The sequence below is a fragment of the Columba livia genome, chromosome 1 (assembly GCF_036013475.1).
Source record: "Columba livia isolate bColLiv1 breed racing homer chromosome 1, bColLiv1.pat.W.v2, whole genome shotgun sequence".
Lineage (NCBI taxonomy): Eukaryota > Metazoa > Chordata > Aves > Columbiformes > Columbidae > Columba > Columba livia.
In genome coordinates, this window is record NC_088602.1 from 197106167 (window position 1) to 197131839 (window position 25673).

Here is a 25673-nt window from a genome sequence, read left to right on the forward strand (position 1 = left end):
TCCAGTGTGTTACTGGAGTGCTTTGATTGGATGCACCTTCATTTGGAAATTGTATGAGGGTGAGGTGAGGGGGAAAAAAAAAATGCTGCACATAATTGTAGCACACAGCATATTTTTCAACAATAACACTTGTATTTACACAGTGTCGCTAGTTGTATCTGTACAGATCCTACATCCTCTTTGGTCTCTCCTTGAGCAACCTTGGATATTTTTATGAAGAGCAGAGTAATGAAGGACCAGGTACATATGGGGAACTTGAAGACTGAGACCAGCCACAGACTTACACTGCTGCTGGCAAGTTAAGTTTTAATTCTTCCTTTGTTTGAGGAGAAAAACTGCTTTTCTGTCTCTCTCCAGAGTATGCCAGTCTTATTGGCTGTCTTATGGAAGAGATTTTGAACAGCTGATCAGCTTTTTGTTGTTGTTTCTTTTGTTGTGTTTAAAATTTTGCTGTACTTACAGTCAAACAAAGTCAGATATTTAGCAAAATCCAGGTCTCAGTCCAGACAGCACTGGCAAACCTTGCCTTGGAGGGTATTGTTTATACAGGAATATCTGTGGACTGCACTTTACTAACCTGTGCATTGAAGACTTAGATAGCTCTGTCTTGTGTTTTCTTTTTCCTCAGAATTTGCTCTTAGATTCTCTGCCAGCTGCTTGGATCTATTTGATGCTACTGTATATGTTCCATAGCTTGAAGGAGGCTTTCCTTCACTTTAGCGTGTGTCAGTTCATTATTTTCTTTTTATGAGAGCAGACTGACTCAGAGTGCTCCTATGGAGTTGGTTCATTCAGAGAGACATTTATCAGCGAGGAACTTGCTGTTGTATATGGTATCTTCTTTTACATGTTTTGGGGTTGCGTCTGGCATTTTCTGCCATAGGTTTGCTTTTAATTACAGGGGTTTGGGTAGGAGAAAGGGCACAGAGGGCTAGAGTTGAGAGGAAAATAGCCTGGAGAAGATGGGCAGGGCAGAGGAGCAGGGGGGGATTTTGCACCATGGCAGAGTTTCGGGAGTCTTATCTGCTGAACTTTTGGGGATGTGTTTTGGCTGGTAGCATGCCCTTTTCCCTAATTTTTTTTAATGTGTGCTTCAGATGTGCCTAATGGGAACACTATGGGAGCTTGCAAATTGCCAGAATCTGTTTGAAGGAATTGAGAAGTGTGGTAAATGATTAAGTTTTTGTTTGCTCAGAATGTCCCGAGTTTTGATGGCGTCTGGGCTACTGATGGCTTACAGTTCCCTTGGAATGTGTATTCAGCATTCTGCATGGCAAAATAGAGGGCAAAGTTTTCATTAACAGCGAGATAGCTCCCATTATGAATGGTCTTGCTCACCTTACATGTCCAAAAACCTTTCTTAAAAGTTCAGAATGTTGACTATTGTGAAAATGAAAACATTTCTTTTTCATTTATGTTTGGAAGTTGTAAAATCTACAAGTCTTTTGAGCGTAATTGAAAGTGACACAGTCAAATCAGTGCGTGTCACTTATAAGGAGATCCTTACATCTTTCTATGCAGATGTCATGATGATAATACAGTAATCCAGTTATTAAAACATAAGTTTAGGCCTTGCTGCTTTTGTTCTCTAACTTTGTTAAAGTGAAATACAATTCCAGCATGTGAAATAGCAGTTGACGATAGAACTGGATAAAGTAGTCCTGCATTATTTACATAAATTTTAAAATATTTTTTTGCAAAGAAGAATATTCACATGGGAGGAAAGCTTTAATTTTGTTTTTGTATAGTACATCTTTTTGGTGGAATCTTAGCAGACATTATTTTATTCTCAATTTCATCAGTGGTTTTGCAACAAGTTTGACATTTTGTAATGTTCTGTTTCCACAGAGGAATAAAAGTCCTTGTAAGGTTATTGAAACATGCAGTTGTAAAGCGCTTGTAAATTATCTTGGAATGTAAACAGTGATTGTGAGCTAGCTATGAGCATGTTATTTTAGTAAGAATCGGGGCATGTTTTGACAATTAACTGAGCATGAATTATTACTAGTGATTTTTATTGTATTATAATTTCATGATTGCTCCCTTTTTCTTTCTCTTTTTCCTTTCCCCCCGTTTATTTTTTTTCTTTATTTATTCCTTTATTCGACTGTGGAAGTTGTCATCTGTTAGTTTCTGTCAGCTACCCTGTTGATACTGAACCAAAATAAATTAATTGAGAATGGCCAAATGTCCAGCTTCTGAACTGTTAAGTGGCAGATCCTTGCAACGTTCTCATTGCTGTAAAATGTAACTCTTAGATGATACTAAATCTCACCACTTGGTGTATGTGCAGTTATAGACTTAAGATTTTTGAATCCAGGGTTGGGTCTGAGTTGTGCCCATGTTTTGAAACTGTGACTGTAAACTGAAATTGTTAGTGCATTGTTGTTGGATTTAATAGCCAATGACTTTGATAGTGTTAGCTCTAAAATTCAGCGGGTTCATGAAGTTGAAACTGCTTCCACTTAAGTGATAAAGAAAAAGAATTGTAATTAGCAAGTTCTGATTTGTGTTTATGAAGAGATTAGGATAATACAGTAAGGAAGAAAAGAAATCTCTTTTTTGTTATTCACGAACGTAAAACTATGTTGAGAAAATGTGGTAATATTACAAGATTTTTAGTAGTCAAAATGATGTTGCAAGTATTCTTCAAGTATTGCAAATATAGGTAATGTGTGATAAAGTTATAAAGTAATGTTTCAGACATTGAAGAAACTCATGAAATCAGTAAAGAAATTTCTAGGTAAGGTATGCAGACTGCCTTAACTCTGTTGTGTAGTCATGCAGTTAACTATGCATCCTAGTAGCTTACTCAAAGTATGCGCTTCCACATAATTAGTGATTATTTTTACAGGCTGTGGTGGCCTTTTACATCGCAGAAACATGTTGTTCTAATCAAAATAAAAAGAGTTCAATTTCATAAACTCCAAAGATTCTTGACTCTTTAATGCTCACAGTTAAGAGACAAGTTTAAAACTGCGGCCATTTGGCTGTTTAGGTATCAAATGACGTGCTGCACTTGAACTTGGAGACTTGAAAGAACAAATGCACTTTGAAGTATGAAATTGGTTTAGGAATCATCTGCCTAAGACAGAAGCTTTGAAGCCGCTTTACATGTTAACATTGTAGAAGAAAATGTATTCTGGGTTTAAGAGTGTTCCTTAGGCTGAGACTTTCTATCATGAATGCTTGGAAAAAACAGCTGGACTGTTAAGCATTTCTGCTCTGATAACTACAGAATATCCTTTTTGTTGGAGAGTTGTTGGAAAGACTATTTGGGATAATCTCAAAAACAGGACAGTATTTAGTTGTAGAGTAATTGGATAGATCATTTACAGAAGCTTCATTAAGAGGAAGTTTATGTTAGCAAGTGGTGTTGTATGCCATTCACAGAGTTCAACAAGTCACATGTCTGTCCAACAGGAGATTCAGAAGGAAAGTGCACATCACTAACTTGGAGGTTTTGTGAGTGATACTCCAAACATGCACTTTACAGATGTATGTGGTCATTCCTTGCACTGTGCTGAGTGGGGTGTTAGTGCATACTGCATTTTTTCTATACTCAGAGGTTTAGGTTCCTTAACTAGCAACTTCACAGCCTCTTTTGGTTAGAATAGCGATTCTGTCTGATGCTATATTCATTTACCCTTTATTAAATCCACGCACCACACAATACATCACCCAAATGCTGCCAAGATCCCCAAGGCAGGTACCTTCCTTCCCCAGGTGTGGAACCGCAGCAGCGCGCACGGTGCAGTCCTGCATTGAGATTTGATGCATCCCTCAAAATACCTATGTACTGCTTTCACACTGAAGCAGCTTCAGCTCACACAAGCAACTCCAGAGTTTGCTTCTGATCCTCAATGTAGATCCACCTGGAGAACAAGCAGACATTTCTCAGTGGACAGGTGTTCACTCGCATGGCTGCTGTCCCATTATTTAGACTATTTTCTCGTTTGGGGTTTTTTCAGAAGCTGAATTTTGTTGAACTCAGTCTTTTGGAAAAGTAGTAATACCAGTGGGTTTTTTCCAGATGAAATGTTGTGATCGGGATTAGCTGTCACTTATTCTATTGTAATTATCACATTAACTTGCAGATGAGGTGTTAAGATATATTAAAATACGCGTAATAATGGATATACTTATTTTCTTATGTGATGCTTTAATCAATAAATTTGAAAGTATTTAATTAGGAGTTACAATGTACATAATTTCTCCTGATATACAGGGAAAGGCACTAAGAATTCAATGAATTTGGCTGAAAGTTTTCTCAGTAGGCAATGAAGGAATGCGGGGTATGACAACTCCTTTGTCTGCTGTCCTGTCTGTTGGGTTGTGCGGTAATGAGTAACAGCCCTCCAAGGACCCATACTGTTACAGTAAATGGGGCTAAGGTTTGCTCCTTGGAATAGTGTGGAGGATATTTTTGTTTAATGGGGTTGGTGAAAAGGTCTCTTAAGTGCTCTCCATCCATGAATCCTGATGACTTTTTATTGCTTTATGATACTGGAATGTACCTCAAATGCATGAGATGGGGCAGTGCAGTTTTGCTTCTCTATCTCCTTTCTCTTCTGCCTGTTGAAGGCGCTGTCACTGCTGAAGGCAGGTGCTTGCTGGAGAATTGAGAGGATCTCTGAAAAGCCATGTCTTGGACTCTGGTCAGGAAACCTCTTGTTCCAATCACCCTATAATTAAGTTCATCAAGGAATACTGGGAGGCACAGCAGACTTGAAGAAAAGCTGAGAAAATGTGGTTTCTAAACAGGTTAGGAATCAGTCTTTACCAGAACTGTTATGCTAATTTTTTAAATTATTTTTATTTTTTTCTTTTTTAACTGTTACAGAGCTAGCACAACATTGAATTAGTGGATGAAATGCGTTAATAAATGCTTTGCTACACCTAAATCCTTAGAAATAAATGAACATTTGTTTTGCTACATGCAAATATCGTCAGAGTAGTACAATGCTGGAAGGGAGATTCTTTCTAAGCAAAGTTGACAGGCATCAAGCTGCGGCATAAGAAGTGTTAAGTGGTCCTCTCATGTCAGTGGGCTGTTAGGTGGATGAGATTAATCTGGGAAGCTGGCTGCTGCTGAAAACATCACAAACAAAACAGCTCCAAAGGCAACTGAAGCTTTTCTAAGTTTCTGAGAATGCGAAAATGAAATTGTTGCAGCTTTTTGTTTGTTAAATGGTGAGAATTACATAGGTGTAGGTTAGAATATGACTTGTGCAGTATTCAGTGTCGTGGAAATTGAAGTAGAACAATAACGTGATTGAACTACTTCTTTCTTTCTTTAAAAAGAAAGAGCTCAATTAATAGCTTTTATTATATTAGCGTGTGTGCCTTTGAGTGACAATGTGAAACCGATGGTTTGTATTGTGAGTAGGTACTGTGCAGCATAACAAGTACAGAAGATCTTTTCTTTTTTTTTTTGACATATACAAATAACATGTGTCTTCCATTGCTTATTCATTACTTTCTTCTGCTGCTTCAGTACTATTACATGGGCAGGTTTCTTTAAACTTGCTCAGTAATTTTTGGAAAGTCTTCAGAACTGTAATATCCTGATATTTCAGAGGGGAAATACGGTTATTTTTGCTCATTCTTTAGTTGGTAAAAGCTCCTCAAGTTTCTTAAGGCGTTTTTTGCCTGATGTAGCAACAACAAAGTCATTTTTCTCTCACCTAATTGCAGCAAATCTCTTGAGCATGTCTCGGTAGCAGAGTTTGCCCCTTTATAGGGTGATCGCTTTAACTGCAGAGCTTTATTGTGAGGATTTAAATTGTGCTTGATCCTGTACCTGTGACCAACTATAACTTTGTCAGTAGCGCCCCAGAAGAAGGCGGGATTGGGGAGGAAGGGAACACCTCTGAATGTAGTGTGTACGTATTATTTAGGATGTTCATATTGAATATTTGATAAACACTTAGTGGCATATGGACTTGTACTGACCCGAGCCTGTTGTGACCATGTTCATCTCTAAGTATTGTGTCTCTCGGAGGTAAGAATGCTCTCTGAGGTGGGCAGCAGGTTCTTGGCATGGACTCAGTCTAGCAAAACTGTGCTTATGTCTCCTGGAACAGGGAAGAGACTACTGTACCAGTACAAAGTGCTGCATTGCCAGACTAGTTTGTCTATATTTAACGTGTTTAACCAGTAGGAGCATATTCCTATCCTGGAAAATGTTTGTGGTGTGTAAGTATACTATATAAATCTCAGTGTAAGAGCTGCTGATGTATGTGTGCTTTTTCAGACAGTAAAAATATTTGACTGGTTGTACTTGCAAAGATAATTATTCCCTTGAGAGCAGAATTCTTAAAACAAGAGCTGTTTTCTGGAGTTGTATGTTAGCGAAACTAAAGATTGCTCTTCAACCTGCAGGAAGTGTTGTCGCCTGTTTCAACTATTTTGTTTAAGTGGCCTTGGGGTAGAGTTTTTGGATGTTCAGGCTTCGGTTAAAATGTTTCTCACTCATATTTCCATGTCCTGTTATCCATTAATGAACTTTTTTTCGTATATGTTTCTTTGGCATAAATTCGTCTAACTGTAAAATAGAAGAAAAAGAAAATGCAGTTTAGCACTGTAAGCAGCACCTCAATCTGCACACCAACAAGAAAGGGAACAAAATCCATTTCATTTGAAATTGTGTGAAGGAAAAAGATGATCTTATTGAAAGTCTCTGAAAGTAACTTAAAGGGGAGACAAGTTGCATGGGAGGCAATATTCCTGAAGAGAGGCACTGTTGAAGGTGTAGGACTCAGTACAGAAGAAGTCCGGAGAACTGGCGTAAGAGTTATTTGTGTCCTTTTAGACAATACATTAGACAACACATTTTCATTTAATATCCAGCTGTTGATTAAGACAGAGCAGACATCATCTATCTTGGGTTGAGAAGAGGATTTTTAAATTAAAATATGTTCTTGCCCTTGACTTTTGTTGAAGGGAGAAGTGAGGTAACAAACCAGAAATATCTTTGGTGATGGGCTTGAGGATTGGAAAAAGCCAGGCGATTACTGGAGAAAAAACAAAATAGAAATTCACATATGTGGCTGCATAGAAAGTGCCCTCTTTAGTTTGTTGAGTCAGCTTTTGAATGCTGCAGGTTGTTTTGCTTGTAAAGCGCATATGTGTTGTAGATGTCATGACTAATTAGTTTCAGAAGGTGCTTCTGATTGCTTTGAGATGCAAAGTATTTAGATATTTAGTTGTTTGACTTTCTTTAGCTATGCTTTTGAAGAGCTGACAGACCCAAAAACTGAAATTGGCTACAGAGCAGGTAACAGCAAATTCCCTCATAGTATCTTATGATGCCATTTGCTAAAGATTAGCTCCATTTTTACTAAAGTGTACCAGTGGTATCCTGGATCTAGCTGTGATTATGTCTGTTGGCAAGCTTATTCTTAAAAAAGTTAGGTGTACTCTACTAGTGTACTGTACTAATGGACAGTACAAATCATTAGTTATTTGCTTTAAAGTAGCAACCTAGTAGTGAAAGATGATACACACCGAACTTGCACTTTTACTAGACATAGCTTTTTGTTAGGTCTACTGAAAAAACAAGACTTTTCCTTATTTGTCATAGGGAAACAGTAATTGATTGTAAAACTGTGCAGAACATGTTGGGAGAGGAGGAATTGGATTTGAGTTTTCTCTGAGTTTTCTGATGGCCGAGTTGTGGAGCATGAACTGACTTTCCTCAGCAATAATGGATACTCTGACAGCAGTAAAGGCAGCAAGAACAACACTTGGTGAAATGAGAGCAGGATATGGGTCCACTCCTCCTGTACATGGAAAAGCAGTAAGATACTTGGTATTGTGTAAAAAGACATAGGTGAGATTAGGGATTTTATTTTTCTCAACGTTTTTTGCTCATTTACTCATTTTCCCTGCTAGAAAAATTAGAAGACTGTACCCATTACTCATTGTCTGAGAAATATCTCCCTGATCTTTATTATGAAACTTCATTAAACTTTTATTATAATAACAATAATAATCTTGGTATTAAAGAGTTGGGCTAGAATGCTGGGAAAAATTCATTTTTATAGGATTTTTTTTAAACTCTTAACTTACGCTCTTCCTCCAAAAAGCAGGATTCTGTAAAGAATGCATAACAAGTTTTATTGATGTCAACAAAGAAGAATATTTGCTGCAGTCGTATGTGACACTTGGATATGAAAATGGTCCTTTAAGTATTATTAACACTACTTTAGTAAGTCTTCACGATAGCATCCCAGTTGTCACATACCGCTTCTGAAACATACTGAAAGTTCTCTGATTCATTGCTTGTTCTATAGTCATAGTGATGTCCCGGCCAAAATGAAGGACCCCATTGTGGCCGCGGTGTATGGACAAATAGCAAGAGAATACTGAAAGGCTGCAATCTAAACAGGCAGGGCAGACAAAGGGCATATTATCCTGATTTTAGAGATGGGATACTGAGGCACAGAAAAATCTAATCAGGGTCATGCAAGAATGTTGTTCGGGAGCCAGGAATTGAGCCAGCTCTCCTTCAGCCCAGTCGTACCGCCTTAAACCAGAATCGCTCTTCTGCAGAAGATAATGCAGCTTCGCAGGCTGGCGTGTGAGTGCCAGTTGTGTCTTGCTGAGTGTTTATGAAGAGCACACCAGTTGGAGGATTAAAGTCTGTTTCCTGGCAGTCTGCACAGAAGAAATAAGAATGAAAGGTTTTTTCAGTCGTGGGATTTTTCTCCCGAGGACTGTTTGACTGCATATTTTTGTTAGCGTGCATTGACAAGAAAATAGAAGAAGAAAACATGCAGTCCTTGCAGTATTTTGTTACTAGTACTCCAAGTGATGGATTTATTAAAAGAAAGTATTGCAAATTAATAATTGTATTTAAAAGACTTCTGTTTTTTTGTTCCACATTCAGTAGTCCCTAGTATGGCTGTATTCAACATTTCCATAATGAAAATGTCAATAAAGATCAGAGAAGTTGTTTTCCTTTCAAACTTTATATTTCAGATCACTTAATATTTGGTAACTTAATACAAAGTCATTGAAGCTTTGATCCTAGCAAATGAGGAAAAGTAAAGAAAAACCACTTTAGTACTCATCCTGACCCACTGTAAAGATTATCTGTACTACAGATGTAATGTTTTTAGTGTCGTTTACAGATGGGTTATTAATTTATTTAGATTTTGGTTATTTGTTTTGACTTGCACAATGGAAAGCTTCAAGTCTTTGCACTAAGTCAAGGTAGAAAGCCTACTGGTTTCAAATCAAGTAATAACATACCTACATCATTAATAAATACTTATTGATTATAGTGAGCCCTTTATACGTGAGATACAACTGTAAAGGTATTCTAAATAAGATGGTCTTCATTACAGATAAAAGGGAAGGAATCTCCTTCTCCATTAGCATTCTTAGCCAAACTCTTGGTGACAAAACTATCAAAAAGTTAGATATATGGTTGCAGTATTTGAATGGCCCATCTTTCTAGCAAAAGGTCCTGTAATTGCCACCAATACCGTGTTTTCACCTTTGGCTCTAGACAGACTTACATATTTGGATTTTCAGGACTCTAATGACTTCCAGAAGTCCCATATGCTTTTTGAAACCCATTAATGTCTCGGGCTCCAACAAGGCTTCTTCACTGCACTTACAAAGGACAGCAGTACCAAGCTGTTGCCCTGTGGCAATTGTCAGCTGTTGTAATGCCAAAGGTGAAAGCTGAGAAGGGGTCCCAGGTACCTGCTACATGACCTGAGTACTTCTGTTGCTTTGAAACATAAGTACTGAGGGAGAAAATTAAAAAGACCCCATACCTTTCAACCAATATTTGAAATCTCCAGATCTTTACTGCATCTGCAGGACCATGTTGTTTCCTTGCCACTTTAGTGTATTTGGCTAGGCATCAGAAAGCTTAACCATCTTATGGCAGAAAATCAAAAGCTGAAAAACTGTTTGTTTGTGAGTTATTGGCGTTCACTCACAGACCTGACGTCTCTTCCTGTGTCAGGATGTGCTCTCCCAGCAAAGCAGCTGGCGGAGTCCACCTGCTGTAGAAGTGTCTGAGAAAGTATGTGTGTGGTGCAACCCTCTAGCTGTTGCTAAAGGTCACACAGCTAATTCAGGAGAGCCATACATCAATCTGAGCTGAAATTTAGTCTCATCATCCATGAAGGATGCTACTTGGGCTGACAAGTCTCATTTGCAGTGAGACTTCTCTTGATATACGTTCAAGGAAGAAAGAATTGTTCTCTTGCTGTATAGTGGTTCATGGAGACTCTAGTCAAGGTGCATGATGTTCACTTTGAATTATGAGGGAAATGAAGATTATTTTCTCCTGTTCTTCCTCGTATGCCTACCTGTGGGAAGCTGAGAAATCAGAAGGCTAATGCAGAGACTCATAATCCTCCTGCACGTTTTTTATCCTTTGTACACACACCTGTGTGCAGCCACGCTCACTCCCTGAGGTTCTTGATAGTGATAAATGTGAGCATCTAAGAGAAATCCACTGTTTCTGCAGGGTAAGAAAGTCTCCTGATCAGGACTTCTTTGCCATGCTCTCCATACTCGGGAGTCTGGGGATGGTTATGCTTTATGTTCTACAAGTGAGATGTCCTGAGCGCTTCTCGACAAAGAATGCCTAGTCTGGATCCTTATAAAATATCTTTTAATGTTTCCTTGCCCTCAGTAACTTAATTTTTGCTGTCATTTAATGATATTGTTGCTGTCCTAAAGATTTCCAGGCCTAAGCAAGATTGAATTTGTAGCTGGAGGTGATATCTTTAATTAGTCTAACTGTAGCTGGTAGGGAAAATAGGAACATTTTGGGGCACAAATGTCCTTAAAGCCCAAAAGCCAGATCTAACTGTTTACCTGTTGGTCTAATTGAAGATAGTGTCTACATTTATGTGACTTTCTAGTTTTCTTTGAACGTGAAAGCCTATTTCTTCCTTGTATTTTGCTCACCTTGATTTTTGGGCAAGTTATTTAACTGATGAGTGGAAAGTTTGGCCTTTTTAAAAATTTTTCTGTCTTAGGACCTTAATATGCTTAATTAGTATCTATTTTAGTGCATAACGGGATTTTCTTCTGGGTGTTGACTTTATGCATTTTTGTAATAGTAGACTTTGTAAGCAGCTCTCTAGTTCCTGGAATATGTTGTTATATGTAAAATGGGAGGCAACTTAAAATCCAGGTTCATGGGGAGGATGCATCTAATCATTGTGTAGAAATGTAAGAACAGTTATAATTTTGTAGGCAGTAGTTGAATGTTACAAGAGTTGCTACAATTGCCTTCTCTTCTTGTGTTACGATTACATGTATCTAGTTAAAACTAAATATTGCGTAATTGAATTATTGTGAACCCAATTACAAGCATGGGTTTTATTACCTGTCACCTGCTGAACTGTCTTTTGCTCTTGCCTCTCAGCCTTGTTTCACTCTTCAAACTATTCCATGTGGACTTGCAAGAGAAGGGCCAGTGCAAAGCATGGCAGAGAAATGAATGGCCTGTCTTTCCTCTAGCTGATCCGTTCCAGAACCATCCCCTGTCACCCCAGCCCTGGGCTGCAGTGGTCAAATGCAAATGTTAACTGAACTTTATTAATATATGTTAGTAGCTTTAGTGTTTGCATTTGCTCTGCAGTTTGAACTCTGATGATAAAAAATTAAAAAGAAAGTGTTAACTGAAATTCTTATAACCATCCAAACAGACCTCCGTGGTATACAACCCTCTCTTAATGTGCTCTGGTTTTTCAGTAGTATTACCTACACCCTTCACATCAGAAATGAGGAGGCTCTTTAACTGAAGGACAGGCAGGAAAGCCAGTGTGCTCAGGAACTGAAAAGGTAAAGGTAAACATTGACCTGTCTGGTTACATTGCACAAAATAAGTGAGAAGTAAAGTGGTGAAGTAGGAATGTGGTTTTAAAGATTCATTCCATAATCTGAAGTATTAGAACATAAAGAATGATGTAAAAGGAGATGATACGCTTCTGAATGTTTTTATATGGTACAAATTAATAATTTTTTTTAATTTATATCTTTAACTGAGGGACAAGTAGTTTTATTTTTATAGAGCTTTTGGAGCCAAGTGTTTTGAATATTGCACAGATACCTGTGTGAGAGATTTCAGCACGAGCTGGAGATGCACAGCTGCTCCACGGTAATTTAACTGGTCTTGGTCCTGTTGGTCCTCCTGCTCTCCAGTTCTGGGCTCTGCTGCATTTCCTTCCCCTCCCTACACTAGCAGTAGTGTTCATCAGGTTCTGCAGTGGGGCAGCTCAAGGAATTGAACTGTCAGAAAACCTTTCCCTGTTTAGTTTGTCCTTCCTCTTGTTACTTTGCTCCTGATTCAGAGTTGTTCTGAATTCAACTCCTTGTGTAATCAGTTAATTGGTGGTACAAGCACAAGGGAGGGGCAGGAACATGAAGCTTGAAATCAAAAGGGCCATACCAGGGCCTGACTTTGGTTGGTTGAAGTTCTTGTGGATCTGCAGCCTGACTTACTATTGAGACAGAAAATTGCAAAACAACATTTATTTTGAGTGTCCTACAGTGTTACAGAAAGAAGATTGTTACAGAAGAAGTTAAATGCCTTTGCAAGCACAAAAGAGTAACTGAGCACTGCACTAGTCATTCGGTGTTGGAGGCTGTACTTTATCTGAGCTGTGTACAGAGAATGAAATAAAGACTCCTCAATCAAATGAGCTGCATTCTGCCTGCTCCAGGAGGTAAGAGGCTGTGTGCCTCCATATAAGCAAGTTTGAAGAACTAGGTTTTTCAAGAAGGAAAAACCTAAATTAGGTACTGACTTATCCCTTTGATAGCGTAAGATGTGAGAAGCTGGGATTTCTTGGTGTCACGGGTATGCAGCCTACTTTCTAGACCTATGAGTTTGGGTGTTTTTCTTCCAGTATTCTTGTGATATGTTAATCTGGTAGCCCAGGCAATTCTGGTCCTGTGTTGCCAAATTATTTTAGACTGGAATGGCAAATAGCCTGCATAAATTTCAGAAGAGTCTTCAGAATCTTGGTAGAAAAGCTCTGTCACATTTTCCAATGTTTATTTCTTTTTTTCTTTTTTTCTTTTTTTTTTTTTTTTGTTTTTGTTTTTGTTTTTTTTTGTTATATAGTGTATTATGCAAAATAGTAATGTCAGTGATGTGTATTTTACTCTACAATCCCTTCCAAATAGATAGTTGTTATGAAAGGTATGCAGATACTGTTAATCCACAGTATTTGTTTAGATCACTAATTCCCAACTACAAACTGTTCTTTCTTGTTACAGGCCTTTGGGAAGGGCAGGCACCACATCCATCATCAATACAGTTTCAAAATGCCTAGATAAGGCAGTGTAGTACAAAGTGTTTCCAAGTCATTGGGGGTACTATTTTCTGTGTAAACTATAATTAATGAAAAATTCCCAACATTCTTTAGGATTGCCAGCATCCTCATGACTGCTGTAACCTGGAAGGCAGCATACCATTCAAAGTTACTGGTCTGGTTTAAAGGTGTCATCACCATGATTCTTTCCCACACTGACTCTTGTAAAATCTATTTGCTCTCTTTTCCCTGCATCATTTTTTTAAATTGGTCACTGTGGTGTTTTATTTATTGTTGCTGTTGTTGAAAAGTCCAGTATGTCTGTTTTCTTCTCATTAATCACTTGGTTTTTTTTTAGCATGCAGAATCTTTGGTTCCTTGTATTAACACCTGAAGGACATCAGTCAGGTCTTAGGACAACGGTGTTTGGCCCTGTGTTAGCTTTGTCCTGAATATTTTAATTTTGCTTCTTCCTCAGTTTCATGGTTACTTCAGCCATGAGCTGATTCTTCCATCAGAAAAGAGATGAGCTTGTGCCTTACTTTATGGTACTGACCCTGAGCCATGATTTGAGCAGGGACTTGGAGTAAGTGACATCCAGCCATCTCTTTCAGCTTAAATCATTCTGTGATTGTGACTGTGACTCCGGCATTTTTCCAAGTAAAATGCAGTTTATACTGACTAACTCATTACTGAATCAACTTACTGGTTTTTGCATGAAAAGGAAAACTAATGAAAACCATACTTGAGGAGAATGAAGCTGATGTTAAATGACAAGAGTGTGACATTTGTTTCTAAGATAAGACTATCCTGTCTATGCAAGCGTGTTTAACTGCTGTCTGAGTAATACCCCGAAGATGTCTTTATATTGTTTCAGTTTCAAGTTTCACTTCACCATTCAAATGACTTAGTTTTTTTAGTAATCTCAAATGTAAAAGTGTTACGATGCATTGAAAGGTTTTGTGCATTCCTCTGTTTTTTAATGGTGGATGGATTCGTCTCTTTTTTGGAGCAAGAAGGAAATATTGAGCACATTTCTAGGCACAGAGTTTAAAAATCTGTGTTTCCAGGAGTGGGAGAAGCCACATGGATTTGGTTTTTTCCATTTTTTTGTCATTTTTTACATTGCATCTTTTTTTTAGCTTTTCTTTGTTTTAAAGTAGTACGTCTTGAATAGCCTTTTTTTCTGCCCTCCTTCTTCCCCTTCTCTCTCTTTACACATAACCATCATTAATATTTTTCAAATCAGACTTTCTGTGTATATTTAGTGGAGCAACTGATACATAAGAGAATGTTAGTGTGTATGATTTATAGCAAAAGATCATAATTAAAAATTTAATTTCCCACACTATATTGTGAGGTCTGAGTGTTCAACAACCTTAATTCTGCAGTGGAAGAATGTTTTAGATTATTTCTCGCTTTTGTTTTATTATACACTTGGATGTAAATGATTATGAATGATGTAATAAGAGAGAAGAAACTTCATATAAGTCATCTGGCTTTGATTGTTACTAAAAATAATTCATTTGTATGTGTTGTTGGAGAAGATAAAATGTTGTATCTGACACCTGCATTTTTGAGTTTGTGCCACAATTTGCAGAAGTAACATTTTCTTTTCTTTTTTTTCTATGGTATTTGTGGTTTTAATGCACATTTTACCAAGCTGATGTCTTACAAAACTATGTCATATGGCTACAGCTTTTTATTTGCTAATGTTAGTAATATAAAAACTATAAGCAGAAGTTATATTTATTTTCTAAGCACCATAGCAAAATATACATGAAGTAATATTCGGTTTAAGATCTCATTCTAGGAAAGGCATATTTCCTACAGTCAGCATCCACTGTCCCTGATTTCCACCCATCTTAAATATTTTTCATGTGATATGGGACCCTCTCGCATCGTGTTAGTTGAGTAGCTCATTTTCAAGCAGGACACTTGTGGGCATGCAGTATCCACAGACATGGCTGGCCAAAAGATTTGCTTTTGAGGGGGTGACAAGTCGGTGCCGCAAGCAGCGGGGAGCATGTAGATTGCACTTCCACAAAGCGTGTGGATACCAGAAAGTAAGTGATCTGTTCTTTCTTGCTCTTAAGAGTCTACTTTGAATCTACCGAAAGCATCTTCCAGTAAAATGAGGTAACCATGATGGGGCCACAGGCTGCATCTGCTTGCCAGAGGGGCTGGGCAGCTCTTTCTGTCTCAGACTCGCAGCTGTGTAGGTTTGGGGAACATAAGCAACAAGCAGGTTTGGGGAACATAAGCAACAAGCGGGTCGTGGGCTCTGGTAGAAGTCACCGTGCTGCTCTGGGGTGAATAACACACACCTACTTTGTTTCCCTTCTACTGGGAGCCAAGATTTGTTAGAAAATAAAAACTCTTTGCAGTTGCCCTACTGTCACTGCCTGGTTTTTGTGCTTTGATAATTGTTTCAGTACGGTTTAATAGGCACTCACCTTATTCAGCAGCTATCTGCTGTCTTCTTCAGTGGTCCTTTTCCATGAAGAAGTCTTTCCTGAGCTAGCTTCGTAGAGAGATGTTTTCTTCTCCAAAATTAAACTTTCCTGAAAAGCTTGTCACCGTTGCTTACGACTAAGCAGACAGGGTTGTGTGATCGTCACCTTTAGAAGATAAATTTTTATTTGCAGAGGCTGCTGTCTTTTTTGCTGCACATACAAGGTCTAGATTGTCAAATCGCTATAATCTGATCTGAAAATGATACCAGCATCCAGAATAACCCTTCAGTCTCAGTCACTTTGGGTAGGACATGGTAGCATTGAGCTATTCTTACTAAAAACAACAAAACGTGTAAAAAGATACATAGTTTTTTATATTTTCTGCTTTCTTTTCAAACTTCCCTTACTTTCTCTGATCTGGATTGCATTTATAATATTATTACACCTAGTAAAGTGTGTCCCCAGTTGGAATTTCTAGTGAGACAATATTAACGCTTTGTACAGCTTTAATTAAAAAGTAATTTAAGTATACTTAATGGGTGCTTACAAATCATGAGTTTAATAATGAAAACTGATTTGTGCCAATCTTGTTAACATTGATGAACTAATAGAGTTAGTGAAACCTGTTTGTACTTGATGATCAATTTTCTTCTCTTACAAACTCCTGCATAGTGATGTCTTTAAGGAATCCAGTCTGAAAGACAGTATTTAATTAAAGCTTTTTAGCTATTCTGATTCAATAATAACAATTTATTTCTGTGGTGTGATTCCTCTTTCTGATTTCCAACCCATGGTTTTGTTTCCTTGAGATTCTTGGGTTAATTTAAGTGGACTTTTGACAGGTAGCTAGTAGCTTCAGTTCATATCAGAATAGTCACATGTACAATAGACTCTTGCACCTCCGCTGGGCTATTTCTAGGCAACTGCAAAATGAGAAAGCTTTCAAATCGCTGCTTCAGGATGTCACTTACTCTGCCTGTGTGCATCGTTTTGATGCTGTGTTTCTCACAGCAGCGTTTTGGTGCATTCTCCTACATGTCTGTGCAGTTTTTTTGCACCTCAACTTCTGCCGCCTCAGTATCGTAAGAACTTAACTGGTGCTGTTTGCCAGCGTTGTGCAGTGAGCTCACGGGTACCAGAACTTTTCCTCCACTGCTTTGTCTTCTTGACAGTGCCTGGTGAAAACGTAGATGATTTTGTGATCCTGTGAACTAACCTGATTTCTTATTCCATCTGTGTCCTTGGGATAGATCTCTCCAGTATTAATACCTTATGTGTTTTACTAAGTTACTCCTTGCAGCCAGACTTCATTAAAAACTCAGATTTGGACCCAGCCAGCCTTCATATGCCTCTGAGCTGGGTATATTTTAAAGGCCGGTATACAGAGCTGTGAAGGTTAAATGGACTTAAGGAATTTAAAATGGAAAAAAGTTGAAACTTTTGTGTTTCTAAAGGGCAAAGGCTGTATGTTTTCTTAACAAGATTGTCACCAGACCATTCAAACAACAGGAAAAAAATGTTCTAAGTTGTTGAGATGTTTTAGCCATTTTTGAAATATTTCATAGATGTCACTAAATGCATGTTTTTGAGGTAAGACATTGTGTCAAATTATACCTGCGAGAAATCCTCCTTTCTGTGGAGTTTACAATGCTCTTAGTGGAAATTAGTAGGTTCTGTTCAAAAATATCCTTGGTTAAGAATTGCCAATGTAAAGTTATTTTTTTAAGATTACTGACTTATCACATTGAAACAAAATAAACAGGCCAGACATGGTGCCTGCTTAGGGTTTTGTTTGTTTGTTTTACTAGTAGGGAGGATTTGATTTAATCTAACTGTGTGGTTTTGGCTTCATCGGTACTAACACTAACTACACCAAGAGATTCCCAAAGGAGTTTATACCTCACCACTGCCCTTCTTTTAAATTTAAGTTGAATGTGTTGATTGCATTAATCTGGCCGTAATGCATTTGGAGGCTTGGTTAGTCCAAGACAAGCACTGTGAAGAGGACGTGATTTGTTAACCTTTCAACTGGATTTCATAGCCTGGTACGAGCAGTAACGCAGAGAGAGGCTTGTGGTTTTCAGGGAATAAAGGAATGGTTCACATTGTATCAGACTATGAAATACCTGCAGGTCGGTGGTGCTGGTTTGTGCCCGGGGATGTTTGGATCCACTTGCGATACTGCCTGAATTACTGTGAGAGGGTTGTCCCATTCCTCTCTTGGGTTTTTGGGGGATTGAAGACACTTTGCACTTCATCATGCCAAGTACTGACATCGTAAGCAGTGATGTTACTTCTGTGCTGGTACAGACCTGGGCAGAATTACTTATAAAAATAATTTAAGGGCCAAAATGTTTGACACAAGGGACCTGCTTGAGTCACCTTTTGAAAGAAATCACTGTTTTTAAAGAAAAACATGACTTATTGGAGAAGTAGGATACAGTCACTGATCTTTTGTCAGTCATGGCTGCTGTTGTGCATGTTTGTCTTCTCTGAGGGTCTTCTCATTTTTCCTCTTGCTTAAGAGCCACCAGGTTGATATTTCAGTCTGAGTCAGAAGCCGCAGTTGCAAGCTCTGTAATAGACTTTTGGATGCTGCTGAATAATGCTGGAATGCCATTTTACAACATCTTTATTTAAAGATGTTACTGCCCTGTTCTGAGAGGTAGTGTGATCTGTGCGGCCAGTACTCAGCACAGGGTTACTAATGCAGCAACACCTTCGTTAACAACACCAGGGACAGTGCCATGATCATACCAAAGTGCAGAAAAACGATGAGTTTCTGCCCTCCAAGCTGAGCTGCGGTGGATGAGGATGTGTGTTTGTTCTCCAGTTATAGCAATGCAGGGTGAAACAAGTTACCTCACTTGTAATGTTAGAGCTCTGAGGCCTTCAGTAGTAATTTAAGCTCATTTTACTCTGTGTTTGTAATGGTTTAAGAATGCATGTATTGTATTATGTGTTTCAGCTGAGAGGAACAAGTGCTTGTCATCATCTGACTGTACCTGTCTTTTGATTTTATGAAATTCCTCATGTCGTCGCTGAGAAGTACCTCATTAACCATCTTTGTCTCTCCCAAAGATTTTGCTGGGGAAACGAACAGCAGGGCATTTGAACTAGAAGGGTCATATGCACAGAATCAGAAATCTCATGTCATAACATCTGGTTCAAAACAGGGATGATATTCCTGACTGTATTTTAAGCTGTAGGATCCTTGACCGTGGTTACTAGAAATAGCTTTTAGGCTGGAGACTTTCTCTAGCAATGTGTAGTCAAGCTTGGAATGTTGTAACATGGAGCATAACGTGTTTTCTCAAAGGATCTTTAGGCAGAAATTTTAAAAGACATATTCTTTTACTGTTTCAAGAGTTGACCAACACAGAAATGCTTGTTGCATTTCTTGGCAGTGAGTGTTAAGACAAAGGTGTTGCTGCCTGTGTTCTGACTCAGACTGAGGGATGACGCTGCAGTATTAGTACAGGACCTTGAAAGCCAGAAGAGGCGAAAAACCATCTCTAACATAGTAAGAAGCTCTTACGGAGCAGTGTATAAATTTGCTTTGTGTAAATTAATGTAACTGTAATGGCCCTGCAGTATTTTCATTTTTTTTTCTTAATATATATTTAAAGCATAATTTCTAATTCTTGTATATATTTTTAACTTTCCCACAGATATGCACTTATTTGGCCATTATCCAGCTCATGATGATTTCTATCTTGTAGTGTGCAATATCTGCAATCAGGTAGTCAAGCCACAGGTTTTCCAGTCACACTGCGGTAAGTGAATGTTTTCTTTCCTGAATTACAGTGCCAAACTGGCGTATGGTTCTCTTAAGACTCACTGCATACGATCATGACAGAGGCATTGCAGATATGCTTTTCTGGTTATCTTGTGTTCTTTCCACAGAAAATACCAGGGATGCCTTCAAATAAGTGTATTTCCTGTAGAGGAAGTTGAATTAGTTGTTCTAGAAGCTGGGCTTTTCAAGTTGCACTTGTTATACTAAATTAACCTGTTACAACAAATAAATCCTATTAGTTAGGTACTAGCTAGGCTAAAACTATTATGGCATAACATTGGATTGTCTTTTATTGAAGCTGCAAAGTGAGGGCTGTGATACTGATCTACATTAACTAGAAGTTGTATGTTATAGATTGTTTTCTGATGGGATTTATGCATAGGTGTGTATAGGGTTTATTTTTATATTTATCGTAGGGTTCAATTTTTTACGTCATTGGCATGTTGAGTTGTATTTGTTAAGATTCTTTTGAAAAACATTCATTTGAGAAACAGCAGAAATGTGCAGATATTTATTTCTCAGTTAGTATGACAACAGCAAGATGACAATTTTTATGTTGTTTTTTTTGCTATTAATTAACAAACTGCTTTCAAATATTCTCTGAAAAACTTCATCCCAAGGTCTGGTTTATTTATTAATTATCCAGTGGTTTATTTGTTATTTGTCTAGCGGTTTGTTTCTGTGGTGGTTTGTTTTCCTTCTATATTTTTTTTTCCAAGGATTGCAAAATGTGACTGGAATGGCTGGCTTTGCATGAGGTTTAATCAAATTCAGTTTAATCAAATTAATTTGAAGGTGATTGCATAATAATGAAAGGTAGCTAGTATTGAGGATGTAATCAATTAAATACATTAAGAAAGAAGAAAGACCCATCAAGGTTTTCCTTGCCTACATACAACAAATAAATTTCACAAATCCTGTGTCCCTTTCAGTTGTCTTGACAGCAAAGCAACTCACTGAGGAGAAAATGTAAGTGGAATGAACAGAAAATATGAAAGTTAATTTACTTTTATAGACGTATTACCAAAGTATTACCCTGAGTTTGTGCAAATGGACTGCTAACAACTAGAAGGAACTGCATTGAGAGGCAGTTGTACAACTTGCCAGGACCTTTGGCCCACATTGAAATAACTGTGAAAAAATGTTAGTAGTGGAATGTAGCATCTATATCCAATGGATAAGGAAAGATCTCAAATAGTATAGTGGGAGAGGGTCTTGCTAATATAATGGTGCGGGGCAGGTGTTAATTTCAGTGTTTTAACAAGCTGTCCTGCTGGTTTTTTAAAATCCTTTCTCTTGCCCTTAGTCATGTGTGGTTTCTTCCAGCCCAGCTCGTCAGGTATCTCATGGTTCTTTCAGTGACAGAAAAGCTTCTCTGCTTGTGGTCATAGTGGTATTATGATGGGCATTACAAGTGTTGAACCGGTGCATTAATAAAGATCTGCTACAGAACAGAAGAACCTATGGACAACCTTGCTGTAGCTTTCTATAGTTGTGTGGTCTCCTGGACATGACCTTCTGGTTTGGGGAGCAGTATGAAAGCTACTTCTGTTTTCATGTGGGAGGCATACAGAATGATGTTTCTTCTAGATCAGAGTAATGTAATCCGTGTTTGAAGGAAGTTTTTGAGCCCTTTGGAAGTAATGAATTACTATCAGTGTTAGTGTATTGCCTGTAAACTGCAGAGATCCTGTGAGTCACTGTTCTTTTTCCCTTTTCTCTTTTCTCTATTATTTGTACAATTCCTTTTACTTCATTTTCGTTATAGCAATCCTGTTACACTGAACAATTGAGCATTAAATTCTGAGTTGCTTGATTTAAGAGCTTAAGGTGAAGAAGACTTTAAAAAAAAAATACTGTATTAGAATAAATTGAGAATACTGAAAATAATTGACCAAAGATGCTACCTCTTGAAGATTGTACTTAATCTAGTCAGAGTTGTTTCAGTTGTACTGAAATATTACTGAAAGGCCTATGGAAGAGCTTTAAATGTGTAGGTAGAATACTTTATTTTAAAGAAGAAAGAGAAAAGTTGGTGTCTTAAAATAGTATAAAAAGTTTTAGAAGAGAGAAGGCTTCTTGGAGGTCTGGGGAATTATTGGAAAATAACTAATTTATTTTTGAAAAATTAATAAGTTAAAAGTACTACGTGTTGTATAAGTGACATGCGTCTACTAATGTGTAGTTGTTTTGATAAGAAATTAGATCTAAAGAAGAGCTACACATAGATCTTATTAAATTGATCTGTAGTTGCATTGTCTGGTGAGAAAATGATAAAAATCTTGCATTATAAAATGGATCAACCATGAGCTGCTTGTGGCTGATTGGACTAGATAGTCTTTCGAGGTCCCTTCCAGTCCCTAAGGTTCTGTGATTCTGTGTGATTCTGTGAATTATCTCTCACTGCATATGTTCTGATATCAATAGTCCATTGAGAAAGGTCTGGAGAAGGCTTCACTTGAGACATTAGTTCTGGCTGCACTGGGCTCTTCCGTAAATCAAGAATATTTAATTTTCAGGTTCTTTTAGAGTTTTATCACCTGTTGGACACAATCAATTTAGTGGATCAGGTCTTGTTTAATTAGTTAGGCCATGCAGCAGTACACCTGTAAATTTGGTGAAGCTGTCAGTAGACTTTAAGATATTTTAGACTGCCATATTTATCATAAAATGTGTTATTTTATGTCTCAAATTGCAGCTTTCAGGTTATAACAAAGACAAAGGAATGAGAAAGCATTAGAAACCACTACTGGTTTTTTGGCTCTTGAAGGCTGCGTCATGAGGAGTTTTTATTGCTACTAACAAGGACTTGTAGAGATCTATTCCAGACTCTTCCACAAAGTGCAGTTTGTTACTACTATCCCTGGTAAGATCCAGTCCCTATTCTCTCAGTCAGGACTTAGGTCTGTGCCAGAAATGTACTTGATGTTTGTAGGTTCCCTGCATTAAAACTGGAAGGTCTTGGCTTTGGAACAGCACTGGAATGCTGAGTGTAGTGAGCAGTTTTATAAAACTTCTCTCGAGCCCTTGCTGGCATTTGCCTTTCTCCAGAGCGTAAGAAGACCCACTGTGTCATTTGTCTCTAATTTCAGACATGTGGCAGCCATCCTTGATGGCACTGGGACGTTGTGAAGATTATAGAGGCAGATGTTGGTATTCAGCTTTTAAGGGTTTGACTCCTAGAATATCAAGCAGAAGAAGAGAAGAATCTGGTTGTGGTTCAGGCTTTTTTTTAATGGGAGGCGATGCATCATGCAACCTTAGACCAGTAGAAATCAGGAAGGTAAAAGAAGAGATCTGGTTAATTAGAGGATTAATTTGCTGGACTTGAGGGTCTGTGTAATAAACACAGCATAAAGCTCAGTGTTGCAAAGCAGTAGATCTGTTGTAGCCTCCAAGTCAGAGAAATACTGAATTATGTTTAAGAGCAGTTTCACATCCTTGAATCTGTGGGATAAACATTTATATGCATTTGGAAGGATTAAATCATTCATGTACATATGGCGTAAACCCAACTGAAAGACAGACTTGCTATTATAGGCTGCTGGAATAAACTATATAAATCAAATAATTTCTTGAGGTCATTCAGTATTATTGTACACTTAGAAAACAATGTAGCAAAATGTCATCAACAATAGGGTTGAAATAGTGTTTGCTTCTGAACCCAGTACTTTTGAGTAACTTATTGCAGTGGTACAGTATCTCAGATAGTTTTTTCTTTAATGTGTGAGCACATAATTGTATTTATTTCTCTATAAAGTAGTTTGAAATTAGGAGTCAGTCCAGTCATACAGCTTGTAATATTTCTAAATGTGCCTGGCATGTGGGTAATTTTACTTTTGAGACTTTTCAATGCCGACTCAATGAAGAGGTAGAGCACTTCTTGGGACACCAAAAATGTAGCGGTTTAGTATTCCTGAAGTACCATAATGTTCTTGCTGTTTCTGTTTTCTAGAAGATATTTAGGGTGGCAGCCTGTGCTGAGCTCTGTACATATGACTTCTGTTAACTCCAATTCTGTGACAGTCTGTTACTTGTGAAGATGGGACCTGTACCATTTCACAAGAGAAGTTTCTATTTTCCTTTGGCTCCCAAGAGGATAAAGCTTCATAGTCTTATAGTGCGTTGTCCTTTACTAGACTAAAGAGCATCAGATACAGTTCTAGTTATTTTTTTCAGATGTGCCATGCAATAATAAACTTGTTAACTTTGTTCTTCCTTGTCTAAAGGAAAGTCTCTGGCATAGTGAAGAAGCAGCAGTGTACATATAGAGAGCTCGTGAAAACATCTTAACTTTTTCTGTTAATATAAGGAAATGAAAGAATGATGGGAAAGTGTTAAAAGTAACATTGGGGGAAAGGGGTGAATTAGCCAAGCTAAATAATGCAGCTTGGTTAAACAGTAACTGCAAAATAACCATCAATGAAGTTTTCCAAACATACTCTGGAACAGTTTCCAAAACTGTGGAGGATATCTTAATGAAATGAATAGTTAAAATCCCCATTTGATGAAGTTGTAGCTTACAGAGGAGAACAGTTTTGCTGCTTGATCAAGGAGAAATGACCATGAAGATCTCTTATTTTGCCAGTTCCTGTATTGGAGGCTTGTGCTATCTATCATGCCTGTCTCTATGGTTATTCTAACAGGCTTCTAATTAAGAAATAGAAAGTTTTATTCCTTAAAAAAAGAAAAAACAAACAAAACCAAACAAACCTACCTTTGGTTTTCATTACTTCTAAGTTTTAAATTCTTGGATTCTTGAGTTGACATCCTCGTGTTCTCATGAAAGCTGAAAAAGGTTATTTCCTTTTTATCCTTCTGTTTGGCTGTATAAACATCATTGAAAAGACAAATAAGCTAGAGAGTAATGGAGCACTGAAGAATATAAATAAATTGTTTTCCCTCCTGTATCGTAATTATTTTCCTAAGAAAAGCTATATATTTTTAATTACTCAGACTAGCTATTTTAGGTTGTGCTTAGTTGTGTATTACAAATTAATGAACCACGATTAAAGACAAGAAGGCTGAGCTTACAGTATGAATAAGAATTATTTGCTTTCTTAACATGAGCTGCAACATTACTAGCTGGCATCTTTTTCACATAATTATTTTGATACGGGTATCACTTTCACATTTGATGGATTATTCTCAGTTTTGGTGTTATTTTCAATTATTCAATGCCTTGTTTTTATTTGATACAGCTGTTTGGGGTTTTGCAATTGTTAATATTTTATCCATTGCATTTGATCTTTTACTGAGGGGAGTGCACTTGTGTCCTTCAAGGACAATGGCATTTTGAGTGATTCTCTTTCTGGTGCTGCAATGTTTTTTTCCACGGTCTTGTCAAAACTTGTTATATGATATCACTGTTGATTGAATAACTTTCTGGTTGTCACATGGTTATGTTTCACTGCATAAACAATTAAAATAATGAAAATGAGTCTTTTTCCTCCTGCTTTTTGTTAAATGTGGAAACACGAGCAACTAGACTGACAAGAATCCCAGTTTTCCTTTTCTTTTGATGATGGTGGGGGAGAAGGAATTGAATGTTTTGTGTGTACTTTTATTCATACATTCTCACTTGTGCAGTCACCTAGGATACACTGATTTTGTCTGTAACTTTCATTTCCATTATTTTAAATTGGAAACCCCTGGTAGCTGAAAGCATACAAAAAAATCCCTTCAGTCAGAAGCCTTGTTCTCGAGACCAAAGTACAAGCAGTGGCACAGGCCTCTGTCTCCTGCCCGTGATGGAAATCTGAGCTGTAGTTCCCGCAGTGGTACCTGCAGGTTCCATGGGTCTCTCAAGTCCATGCTGTTGCAACTCAGTGCATCACTGCATGGACAATCCAGGTACAGTGGATATTACCCTTGAGGAGGCAGAACTAAAACAGCATTCCTTTGAATTAACCTGTTTCCCTTCGTTTTCTTGGAGTGCTCTATTGTTAGAATGTCAGAGCAATTCTTGAGGCTCTGAATAGGTACAGAAGTGCAAAATCTGTCTTTGTTTACTCTTCGAAGAGACCAGTTCTATATCCTAACTGCTGATAGACTCCAGCCAGATTCAGAAGAGCACTTAGATGCATAAAAGATAATCTAATGACACTTTAATACTTGATT

At 37.7% G+C, this 25673-nt stretch overlaps 1 protein-coding gene across 4 annotated transcripts in view; it reads left to right on the top strand.

Moving 5' to 3' along the window:
* The window catches only part of ATXN7L1 (ataxin 7 like 1), a 114111-nt gene that overhangs the window by 19868 nt on the left and 68570 nt on the right, over window positions 1–25673 (top strand). For 3 of the 4 annotated variants that reach the window (XM_065049054.1, XM_065049052.1, XM_065049055.1), the window contains one exon: window positions 19426–19530. The exons of the other annotated variant lie outside the window; for it this stretch is intronic. In XM_065049054.1, coding sequence (XP_064905126.1) covers window positions 19426–19530 — 105 coding nt within the window. The remainder of the gene's footprint in view (window positions 1–19425; window positions 19531–25673) is intronic. 4 annotated transcript variants of the gene reach the window in all.